The following is a 12720-nucleotide window of genomic DNA, read 5'->3' as shown; positions in this document are numbered from 1 at the left end:
ATCTGCTAATCCGTACTCTTAGGTCGGAGATCGTCCAGAAAGATCACTGAAGGCCTTGCTGTTGAGCGTCCTAAAGGCAGAATCATCACAACACTTCAGTCTGGTTTTCGCTGTAGTTAACATTACATGCTACCATTCTAATACCCCGCGACTTAAAGCTGTACAGTTCAGCAGGTTGGGGGTTGTGCATGAGTTGTAGTATGAAGCAGATATCACCATTTCTCCATTTACATTGCTCCGAATATAGAAAATCTACAGTAACGTAAGTCTACAATCCATTACGAAGTAGAGATGGGATTAGCAAATGACAAGAGGGGTATCTGGCTCCAAGCTCTTTGGTTCGATGTACGAGTTTTACTATAGAGCGTCTTACCGGCGCCTACTAGCGCGTGAATGTTTTTCTTGCTTGAATTGTGGTCCTTCCGTTGTGACTAGTTTCGTTAGTTATGTGGCTATGGACGAGCAGATGAAAGCAAACGTGTTCTTACCCAGCATTGGAAACCAAAGATGGTTTCTTGCAGACTCACCGACGAGGACTTGCAGATAGGTTTTGTCCAGAGAAGAAACGAATGCAGGACTGTGGGAACTGAAATTGGTTCTATTTCAAAAGTGACTAGTACTCTGGTAAGTGTTACACCATCAAAACCTTGACCGAATGCCGCCAGACTGATGCTACAGAACCTTAATGCCTGTGGGATGTCAATGAATATTTCCCCATGTGCGAGCTTTTCTCACTATTTTCTGTACAGAAAAAAAGCGTTATTCCAGATGAAGAATGGCTTAATTACGTGTCTTGAAAGGAGGATATAAGATGTACATCAACAAAAGCAAAACGATGATAATGGAATGTAGACGAATTAAATTGGATGATGCTGAGGGAATTATATTAGGAAATGAGAGGCTTAAATTAGTATATGACTTTTGCTATTTGGGGAGCAAAATAACTGATGATGGTCGAAGTAGAGAGGATATAAAATGTAGACTGGCAATGGCAAGGAACGCGTTTCTGAAGAAGAGAAATTTGTTAACATTGAGTTTAGATTTGAGAGTCAGGAAGTGGTTTCTAAAAGCATTTGTATGGAGTGTAGCCATGTATGGAAGTGAAACGTGGACGATGAATAGTTCAGACAAGAAAAGAATAGAAGCTTTCGAAATGTGGTGCTACAGAAGAATGCTGAAGATTAGATAGGTAGACCACATAACTAATGAGGAAGTTTTGAATGGAATTGGAGAGAAGAGAAATTTGTGGCACAACTAGACTAGGAGAAGGGATCGGTTGGTAGGGCATATTCTGAGGCATCAAGGGATCACCAATTTAGTATTGGAGGGTAGCGTGGAGGGTAAAAATCGTAGAGGAAGACCAAGAGATGAATACACTAAACAGATTCAGAAGGATGTAGGTTGCAGTAGGTACTGGGAGACGAAGAAGCTTGCACAGGATAGAGTAGCATGGAGAGCTGCATCAAACCAGTCTCAGGACTGAAGACCACAGCAACAACAACAAAGGTGAAGTATTACTGAAAAGTTCTAAAAACTCAGGTGCTGTTGAAATGTTAACACCTTTTACGTGTTTTAGATAACGAGATAACGTTATAGAACCTAACGAAAATTTTGTATGCGCTCTGACGTATTTGTTTAATTTGGCAAGATAAGAAAATAACATTGTGCTACCGACATTTTTTGCAGACAGTTTAGTCGTTGAATTAAGTTTGCAACACTTAACAAGCAACAAAAAGCACTTCGTAGTGCTGTTTAATCTGTAAGCTCATTTCATAAACGTAGTGCATATATGTATGTGTGTTTTACTCATTTTACGAAGGCCTGACGCTCCTCTTTTTGTTCTTCCGTGTTTGCGATTTAGAAACTGGGTTGTTTTGAAAATCAGCCTTATGCAAATACAATTAGTTTATTTTTATATCTACCCAGTCATATTTCGACACCTATGTGTCATATTCTGTGGGTCAAATTTTTATTTCTTAAAATTACATCGCTGACTGAACTATTATTATACACCGATTTTAGTGCTCGTTTTCATCGTTTTTTGACAGCATGTCATCTTCAAAATTGTTCGTTCTGTTTCGCGTTTCTGTTTCGTGTTTTCTACACACTACATCACCTCACATGTACTTTCGCAAAATGTGGCGAAATGTGACCTGAGCAGACACTTATGACAACATACTACTCAGTGGGAGGTGTTGTGTTATTGTCGCTGGTCACCTGTTAATCCAGTGATTTGACCCACAGGACATGACACATAAGTGTCGAAACAAGTCTGGGTAAATGTAAAAATCAACTAATTGTGTTATCATGTGGAAATATAATTAATGCGTATAATTTTTGGATAAATATGACACAGGATTACAAATCGGTAATAAATTCTGTTGGGAAGGGCATACCACAGAATTCCTTAAGCGCCGTGAGAATAATGTCTGATGTAGGAGATATAAATATAAAAGAAACATGCATACTTTGCTTACTTTCATTCTATTATGTCGTATGGGATCATATTCTGGGGCAACTCATCAAACCGAGCAAAAGTTTTTAGCGTGCAAAAGCGTGTGATAAGAATCATTTGTGGCGTAAATTCAAGAACATCTTGCAGAAACCTGTTCAAGGAACTTTGTATTCTAACCACTGCTTCTCAGAATATTTATTCCTTAATGAAATTTGTTGCAAGTAATACATCTGTATTTCCAACCAATAGCTCAGTACACAGTATTAATACTAGGGATAAGAAGAATCTACATAAAGGCCTAAAATCACTTACCTTGGTCCAAAGAGGGGTTCAGTATTAAGGAACACGCATTTTTAATCAATTGCCAGCAACCATTAAAAACTTTAGTTTCAGATAAAGCACGGTTTAAACAGAGTTTGAAAGATTTTTTGATAGGTAACTCCTTCTACTCCACAGATAAATATCTTAACAGAGACTGTTAAGTCAACTTAAGTAAAAATATCTGTTAGATTTCAGTTTTCACAACACTTTGTCACAACAGACAAGATTAGGTATTTTGCGTATGATAAATTTGTTAATGGTAGATAAGTGTTTCATTCTGACAGTGTGTTAATTCTATAAATATTAGCTGTCTCAGTTTACTGCATTGTATTAGCTTATTTTCGACTATCTCCTGACAAATGATCAGGGTAGTAAGAATTATATTCAAATGTTTTATGTTTTTATGTCATACTTTCTGACACGTTCCACACCCACGAGAATAATCTCATTTTTTTGGGTCTGTGGAACGAAAACTGAATCTAATCTAATCTAATCGAAACAGTTAATCACAGTCTTACGATGCTGTAGCTACACCCAGGATAAGTAGACAAAGGTGACTCGGTTAGACTAATAGAATACGGGCAGTAAGTTACCATATTAAGACTTACCTTTCTGATGTATTTGATATTCTGTTTGCAGACGTTTACCAAACGTGAATACGCAGTTTGAATGGCATTTCGAGTGGCAAATGAAATACTATGGCAAAATTCAAATTGGTTCTCTTAAAGTGTGGAAGTGAAAAAGATATGGTTTTTGTGGTCTTCTTTTTCATGCAAATTAAAATTTATTTCTGTTTAACGAGCAGTTTGTGCCTCTTTTGCAGTATTTTCATTTTGCTATGTTTGTAGAAGGGATCAAATAGACAAAAAAGAGACATAACAAAGGCTGATATGAAATATTTTTATTAGAAAAGTACAAAATAAGCATTTATATATGCGAAAGTTATCACCAACACATAAACACACCACATTACGAATGCTTCAATAATTCTGAATAAATAATGTGACATAAATTTCCTGTAATTTTCAGGTTGATGCAAAGCATATTCTACAAATATTTAAAGATTTTAAAAAAAGTTCTATTTTTTATCAGTCACTCGTACGCTACTATCAATTGTAAAGTACTTCACTCAAACTGAAAAACTTGATTCATTTGTAAAACACATACTGAAATTTGTAATGATGATAAAAATGTGAAAGAGCTAACGTGTGTGGAGAAATATAACAGCATAACATAAAATACAGTCATTCTGGTACATTAGTATCTCTTAATATTCATGCAGTCTCACAAGTTCCTCCAATCTTCTTTCCACTGTTGCACCACTCGTTTTATTTGAAAGCTTATTTCGGAGCTTTAATACCATTGTCTGTCGCTAATTACTGAGAAATAACACTTGAAATCAGGAAGCGGAATTGTTGCCATTCCATTGCATAAGGTGCGACATGCGGGTAAATATTCTTGGTGCAGCTAGAGAAGCTTGAAGCGATGGACAGTGGGTATCATTCCTAAAGAACTCATATTCTTGCTGGAACTAATAAGAAAAAGGCATCCGCTAACTAACTGGAATCATAGTTTCTGTATTTGAAGATAGGAGTTTTTACTCTGCGATGGAGGTTTCTAGATAATAGTACTTTCTTCTTTTTGTAAAGGAATGTAATATTCTACAGCTAAACACTAAGGTAATTAATTAATTCATAAAATATGTTATTTTCTCTATGTTGACAGCCATTCACATTTCCATCTCATGATCCCTGTATTCATAGTGTCATATTTGTTCAGTATTTGAGATTATAGTGGACAAGTATAGATTCGTAATCTTCAGCTTGTACCATCCCATCCTCTACAGGATAATTAATATTCACAGTTACTTGATCACTTAGTAAACTTATACTGTGAGCAAGACACCGATGAGGATACGCAATGAGATCAGATTTCTTTTGTGACTGTGAACCTTGACCTAAATACATGATTATTTGACACTACTGGCCATTTGCCATTGAGGAACTGTAAGGCACATTAACTTAGCGCTTCTTTTCGAGTTTTCTGTTAGATAACAGGAAATGAAATGCTAAATTTTCACACTGAAAGCAGCCCTATTGCTAACACACAGTGAAACATCGGTGACAAAATCCATCGAGGCAACACCTGAAATCAATGGTTCGTCCAGTATTTCAGGCTCTGAAGAAAACTGAGGAACTTAAATATTATTCTGACATGTTGTACAACATGTAATGAAGTCCAGTTCATTGGATAATGTGTCTGAAGCGTCAGCTGATTCACTGTTGTCTGTACTGGACAGTGGACAGATCTCTGGCGTCAGTGGTTGGCTGGTGATTGGTGAGAGGTTTCATGGTTGGTGATCCACGCCTCCAACTACCTCGACGGAAAGCCAACGTGCACTTTTAGACGGTCCCTGAAACACATCAAAAAGGCGTCTTTAAGAAGTGTTAATAATTTGATTTGAATAGTGTGCCACAGTTGATGAGTAATGTTCCATGTACTTATTGTTTATATACTCGTTTCTGTTATAAGCGAATCTCAAACAGGAATGTGATGTTAAACAAACCACACAGCATAAACTACCTACGCTGTGTTGCGTAGTTATGCAGCTATTCCTTTGAAATGATAAGTATGATGCTACCTCATTTGTGATTTTACATCACGCATTCTGTGACTTGGCTGTTTAGAAGATACCCGTGTTCCGAGATTGCGCTTTAGAACAGTGATTTGACCATTTAATAATGCTAAAGTGTCTAGAATGTAGTGCCAACTTTAGCTGAGCACGTCAGAAGAGCTATAGTTTTTCAGATAATACAAAACACGTCTTCGCATTTTTCTATATCTTTCTTTTGTCATTCGGCGCGAAAAGGCATTATTATTTTTGCTCTCACACTCTTAAAATCCAGGAAAGTTAAGAGAATTTATTTCTTAGTGCTGCGAGTGCCCTGCTCTTTGTAACTTCTGCTTGATTAGATAAGAAAGTATCATAGACTGAGTGGAGTACAGTGACGGATAGGTAATAAACAGCCTTCAGGCTTTACTTGAATTACATAACAGAAATCGATGGCGAATATATCAGCATTTAATCTGAGCTCTCAGTATGTTTCCCATTTCTACCTTGAGTTACTGTATTCCTTCGAGGTTTCGAACGAAACTGAGTTTTTTGTACACGTTTTACTGTTTGAGCTACCAAATAGTTCGTTATTATTGATGTCTCCGTTAAAATCTCGGCATTTCTTAGCGTATTCAGCATTCAGCCGTAGACGTTATATAAATAATTAGACTAAATCTGTAGCTTAAGACAGCTGTGATAGTCAGTCATATGGGATACCTCGAATAATGATGTACGTAATGTACATAGGGTCTCCCCTACGAGTCATCAGGTGCTTTTTCTCTACTGTTTGGGCAAACATTAGCAATTTTCCTTATACAATGCGTAATTGGAGCAGATCCAAACATATACTGTTCATCAGATATTTCGTGTGACAACTAGTGTCACTGAAAAGCGTTGGTTTCTTTCTCGTAACAAATGAAAGATTTTTAAAGACGAATTTTTCGACGGTTGGAACTGAAATAGTGGTAACTATTTATTTACAGCTCGTACAAAATAGATACGTGTTTCAAAGTTTTACTGACCTTCAAAGTAGTCACCAGCATTGTGTACAACTCGTTGCCAGCGATGTGGAAGTTGTAGGATACTCTTAGCAGTGCCAGTTGTGTTGACAATTCGAGCGGCGCGGTCTAATGCCCGACGAAATCAGGGGAGTGCAGTAGGTGCTATAGCACTTAGCAGCTCCATTAGTCAAACAAATCACTAACAGCTTGCACTGTACGTGTTTGAGCATTGTCCTGCAAAATGGTCAGGTCCTGCAGAAAGTGTCATCACTTCTGTCCCTATGCTGTTCATTTTTGGAACACAACCTACGACCAGCATAGAGACACAAGTGATGAGACTTGCTGCAGGACTTGACCATCATTTTGCAGGACAATGCTCAAACACATACAGTGCACGCTGTTACTGATTTATTTGACTGATGGAGCCGCTAAGTGCTGTACCACCTATTGCACTCCCCTGACTTAAACCCTTGTGAGTTCAACTCGATTTCTAAACTGAAGGAAACACTTCACGGCATTCGCTTCAGAACTGCTACGAAGTCGTCAGGCAATAGTCCGCGCCGCTCGAACTGTCAACACAACTGGCACTGCTAAGGGTATCCTACGACTTCCACATCGCTGGCAACGGGTTATACACAATGCTGGTGTCTACTTTGAAGATCAGTAAAACTTTGAAACACGTATCTATTTTGTACGAGCTGTAAATAAATAGTTACCACTATCAAAGTTCGGAACCGATGGCCTTTGGAGTCTGGTCCCTTCAACCCCCACGAACCAACAAACCACTATCAAAGTTCCAAGCCTCGTATGTTTCCATTCTACAAAGCTGTCCCAAATTAATCTAGCGCGATATTCGTTTTATCGATATGTATTAACAAGGGCAGTAAAACAGTAACAATAACCAATAATTCAGCAGCAACTGTATAATGATAAGCAGTGTCGAATGGCGGTAGCAGACAACACGGGAAAGGTTGGCTTGCGAGTCGCCGCTGGAATACTGGTTATTCTTCCTGTTTTCCTGTCTCTGTTAACGCAAATCGATAAAACGAATATTCTCCCCCACGAACCATGGATCTCGCCGCGGTAGTGTAGCTTTTGTGCTTCAACGATACAGAAGACTGTACCATAGGTGCAAACTCAATGGAGGGGTATCTGATGAGAGGTCAGCCAAATGTATGATTTCTGAAGAGGGGCAGCAGCCTTTGCAATACTTGCAGGGAAAATGATCTCGGTGGCTGACTGATATGGCCGTTCAATACCAACCAACGACTATCAAAGCCTTGCTGTGCTGGTACTGCGAACGGATGAAAGAGGAAACTACAAGCTTAGTTTTTCCGAGGGCACTGCAGCTCTGCTGTATTGCTGAATGATCATGGAATCCTCTTGAGTAAAATTTTTGGGAGGTGAAATAATCTCCCAAACAGATCTCTAGTCGGGGACAACTCAGGAGGATGTCGTTGTCAGGGAAACAAAAGTGGTCGGAGGCAGAGAGGTTAGACAATTAAAAAAAAATTGAATGGATAGGTTGAAACTGGACGTAGTGGGAACTAGCGAAGTTCGATGACAGTAGCAAAAGACTTATGGGCAGGTGAATACAGAGTGATGATTAGAACCTCAGTTGGGGGTAATTCAGGAATAGGTCTAATAATGAATAAGAAAATACGAAAGTCGGTAGCAGCTGTGAACAACATAGTGAACGCATTATTGCAGGGAGGCATGCATCCGGTACGCACCACATTAGTATAAGTTCATCCACCAAATAGCTCCGCATCTGATGAAGAGGTCGAAGAAATATACGATAAAAGAAATTATGCAGACAGTTAAGGGAGACGAAGGTTTAATTGTGATGGATGACAGTAGGAAAGGACAAGAACGAACAACAATTGATGAATAAGGCCTGGGGTAAATGAATGAAATAGGAAGCCACCTTGTTACAGAGAGCATAATTTAATTATCGCAAACACTTTGTTTAAGAATCATATAACAAGATTGTATAAATGAAAGAGACCTGCTCACACCGGAATTTTTTAGATTGATTATATACATATCAAAAAAAGTTTTGCGTCACCTCGGTTCCGAGAGATCCGGAACCTGTACAGAAAATTTGAATAGAGATCAACAAAACATCATTTCTGCCCTTTTCACTGCTCACGAAAACCACACATTGCATGTTAGGCCGTCAAACAGTGAGACCTTCAGAGATGGTGGTCCACATTGTTGTACACACCAGTACCTCTAATACCCAATAGCACTTCCTCTTGCATGTATCCAAAAAATGGTTCAAATGGCTCTGAGCACTATGGGACTTAACATCTATGGTCGTCAGTCCTCTAGAACTTAGAACTACTTAAACCTAACTAACCTAAGGACATCACACAACACCCAGTCATCACGAGGCAGAGAAAATCCCTAACCCCGCCGGGAATCGAACCCGGGAACCCGGGCATGGGAAGCGAGAACGCTACCGCACGACCACGAGCTGCGGACACTTATATCCGTCGTGGCATACTATCCACAAGTTCATTAAGGTACTGTTGGTCCAGATTGTCCCACTCCTCAACGGCTATTCGGACTAGATACCTCAGAGTGGTTAGCTGTTCACGTCGTCCACAAACAGCCCTTTTCAATCTATCCCAGGCATGTTCGATAGGCTTCATACCTGCAGAACATCCAGGTCACTCGAGTGGTGTCGTTGTCCTGAAGGAAGTCATTCACAGGGTGTGCACGATGGGGGGCGCGAATTGTCGTCCGTGAAGTCAAATGCCTCGCCAATATGCTGCCAATATGGTTAAACTATCGGTCGGAGGATGGCGTTCACGTATCGTACAGCCGGTACGGCGACTTCTTTGACCACCAGCGGCGTATGTCAGCCCGACGTAGTGACACCCCAAAACATCAGGGAACCTACACTTTGCTGCACTCACTAGATAGTGTGTCTAGTGCGTTCAGCCTGACCGGTTTGCCTCCAGATACATCTCCGACGATTGTCTGGTTGATGGCATACGCGAGACTCATCGGTGAAGAGAACGTGATGCCAATCCTGAGCGGTCCATTCGGTATGTTGATGAGCCCATCTGTGCCGCATTGCATGGTGTCGTGGTTGCAAAGATGGACCTCGCCATGGACTTCGGGGGTTAAGTTGCGGATCATGCAGCCTATTGTGCACATGTGAGTCGTAACATGACGTCCTGTGGCTGCACGGAAAGCATTATTCAACATGGTTGTGTTGCTGTCAGGGTACCTCCGAGCCATAATCCGAAGGTAGCGGTCATCCACTGCGGTAGTAGCCCTTGGGCGGCTTGAGCGAGGCATGTCATCGACAGTTCCTGTCTCTCTGTATCTCCTCCGTGTCCGAACAATATCGCGTTGGTTCACTCCGAGACGCCTGGACACTTCCCTTGTTGAGAGCCCTTCCTGGCACAAAGCAACAATGCGGACGCGGTCGAACCGCGGTATTGAACGTCTAGGCATAGTTGAACTAAGACAACACGAGCCGTGTACCTCCTTCTAGGTGGAATGACTGATCGGCTGTCGGACTTCCTCCGTACAATAGGCGCTACTCATGCATGGTTGTTTACGTCTTTGGGTGCGTTTAGTGACATCTCTGAACAGTCAAAGGGACTGTGTCGGTGATACAGTATCCACAGTCAACGTTCTGGAACCATGGTGATGCAAAACTTCTTTTGATGTGTGTATAATAGTACGACAGCGATTAACCTCGAGGAAGATCACTTTGAATTCCGAAGAAACATAGCAACACGTGAGAAATTAGTGACTTCTCTTAGAAGAAAGATTAAGGAAAGGCAAACCAACATTTATAGCATTTGTAGACTTAGAGGAAGCTTTTGCCAGCGTTGACGCGATTACAGATTGTGAAAATCTATGGAGGATCTTTTTAACAGAAATTCTTCGCTCGTAGACAGCTGAATGTAACACTACAAGCTAAAGTTCGGATGAAACACGACTGGGGTAAAAAAAGGTCACTAACAATAATCAGATCGATACGTCATTTGTCTGCATACTGCCTGCACTCTCTCCTGAAACAGCTTAATATGAAGATGACAAGAACTACCATTAGCGACACAAACACAAAAGAACAGTTGCAAACAGGAGGCCTGACTGGTCTAACGTGACAAGGAAACAAAAAACGAAAGGAGTGGTATGCACGAACACTGCCAAGGTCTGCGTTGGCATGACGATGGATGAAGGCAGATTGCTCAAGGAAACTGAAGCACTTTGAATTACTCGTGCGACAAAAAAACGTTATGCAGTGAGTAGTTTTCCACAGCCTGAAGGTCAGCTGCGTAAATTCGCCCGCAACACAACACGGCTTGTTTGGCTAGCGGCAGATCCTGGTCATTACCCGGCGCTCCTCTCGCCTACGTCAGCGCATCCGCAGATTACTTGTTTGGTTTTCCCAGCCCAGCCGCCGCTGGAAACCTGCCGCGTAACGGCAAACAGCGCCGGCAGCCACTCCATTTGTTGCTCATTTTCGCCGGGTATTATCTCACAACTGCATGCTCAATCTCCGAGACTACCGCAAGTGAAAGACTGTTCTCGAAATAAGACCTAGCACATAGTGGCTTCTCCATGATCCGCCACATTCTTTTTTTTCCCAGACTCCGAGTACAGCAGCTGACGTAACAACGCAGGTGAGTATGTTTACCAAAAGGATTTAAATACTTCCACAATAGTTCTTCAGGTAATAATTTCTTAATACATTACTGGCTATTAAAATTGCAACACTAAGAATAAATGCAGATGATAAACGGGTATTCATTGGACAAAGATATTATACTAGAACTGATTTGTGATTACATTTTCACACAATTTGGGTGCATAGATCCTGAGAAATCAGTACCCAGAACAACCACCTCTGGCCGTAATAACAGCCTTGATACGCCTGGGCATTGAGTCAAACAGAGCTTGGATGGCGTGTACAGGTACAGCTGCCCATGCAGCTTCAACACGATACCACAGTTCAAGATTAGTGACTGGCGTATTGGGACGAGTCAGTTGCTCGGTCACCATTGACCAGACATTTTCAATTGTTGAGAGATCTGGAGATTATGCAGGCCAGGACAGCAGTCAAACATTTTCAGTATCCAGAAAGGCCCGTTCAGGACCTGCAACATGCGGTCGTGCATTATTCTGCTAAAATGTATGGTTTCGCAGGGATCGAATGAAGGGTACAGCCACGGGTCGTAACACATCTGAAATGTAACGTCCGCTGTTCAAAGTGCCGTGAATGAGAACAAGAGGTGACCGAGACGTGTAACCAATGGCACCCCATACCATCACGCCGGGTGATGCGCCAGTATAGCGATGACGGATACACTCTTCCAATGTGCGTTCACCGCGATGTCTCCAAACACGGATGCGACCATCATGATTCTGTAGACAGAACGTGGATTTATCCGAAAAAATGACGTTTTGCCATTCGTGCACCCAGGTTCGTCGTTGAGTACACCATCGCAGGCGTTCCTGTCTGTGAAGCAGCGTCAAGAGTAACTGTAGCCATGGTCTCCGAGCTGATAGTCCATGCAAACGTCGTCGAACTGTTCGTGCAGATGGTTGTTGTCTTGTAAACGCCCCCATCTGTTGATTCAGGGATAGAGACGTGGCTGCAGGATCCGTTACAGCCATGCGGATAAGATGCCTGTCATCTCGACTGCTTGTGATACGAGGCCGTTGGGATCCATCACGGCGTTCCGTATTACCCTCCTGAACCCACCGATTCCATATTCTGCTAACACTCATTGGATCTCGACCAACACGAGCAGCAATGTCGCGATACGATAAACCGCAATCGCGATAGGCTACAATCCGACCTTTATCAAAGTCGGAAACGTGATGGTACGCATTTCTCCTCCTTACCCGAGGAATCACAACAACGTATCACCAGGCAACACCGGTCAACTGCTGTTTGTGTATGAGAAATCGGTTGGAAACTTTCCTCATGTCAACACGTTGTATGTGTCACCACCGGCGCCAACCTTGTGTGAATGCTCTGAAAAGCTAATCATTTGCATATCACAGCATCTTCTTCCTGTCGGTTAAATTTCGCGTCTGTTGCACGTCATCTTCGTCGTGTAGCAATTTTAATGACGAGTAGTGTATGCCCAAAAGTTAAAACAACTTTTTAACCAGTTCCTATCGGCACTGATAATATTTTCATGACTTATGGAAATGGTAAGATAAGTATGTAAACTAATATTTTCTGCAAACACGCAATATTTTACTTCGTTATCTCTAAAGAAGTCAGTACACGAATAGTGGTTTCGAACGTGAGCATTGAGCGTGCCGAGGTTTTGACGTTGTAGCTTGGA

General features: G+C 41.4%; 1 protein-coding gene across 1 annotated transcript in view; it reads right to left on the bottom strand.

Moving 5' to 3' along the window:
- Positions 1-3662: 3662 nt before the first annotated feature.
- LOC126187972 (uncharacterized) overlaps positions 3663-12720 on the bottom strand; it is a 32414-nt gene continuing 23356 nt past the window's right edge. Inside the window, exon 3 of the mRNA XM_049929357.1 lies at positions 3663-5189. Within this exon, the coding sequence (XP_049785314.1) occupies positions 5150-5189 (40 nt within the window). The 3' untranslated portion in view covers positions 3663-5149. The remainder of the gene's footprint in view (positions 5190-12720) is intronic.

This window comes from Schistocerca cancellata, chromosome 5, assembly GCF_023864275.1.
Source record: "Schistocerca cancellata isolate TAMUIC-IGC-003103 chromosome 5, iqSchCanc2.1, whole genome shotgun sequence".
Lineage (NCBI taxonomy): Eukaryota > Metazoa > Arthropoda > Insecta > Orthoptera > Acrididae > Schistocerca > Schistocerca cancellata.
Note: the sequence above shows the minus strand (reverse complement) of the source record. Positions and strands in the feature narration are given on the sequence as shown.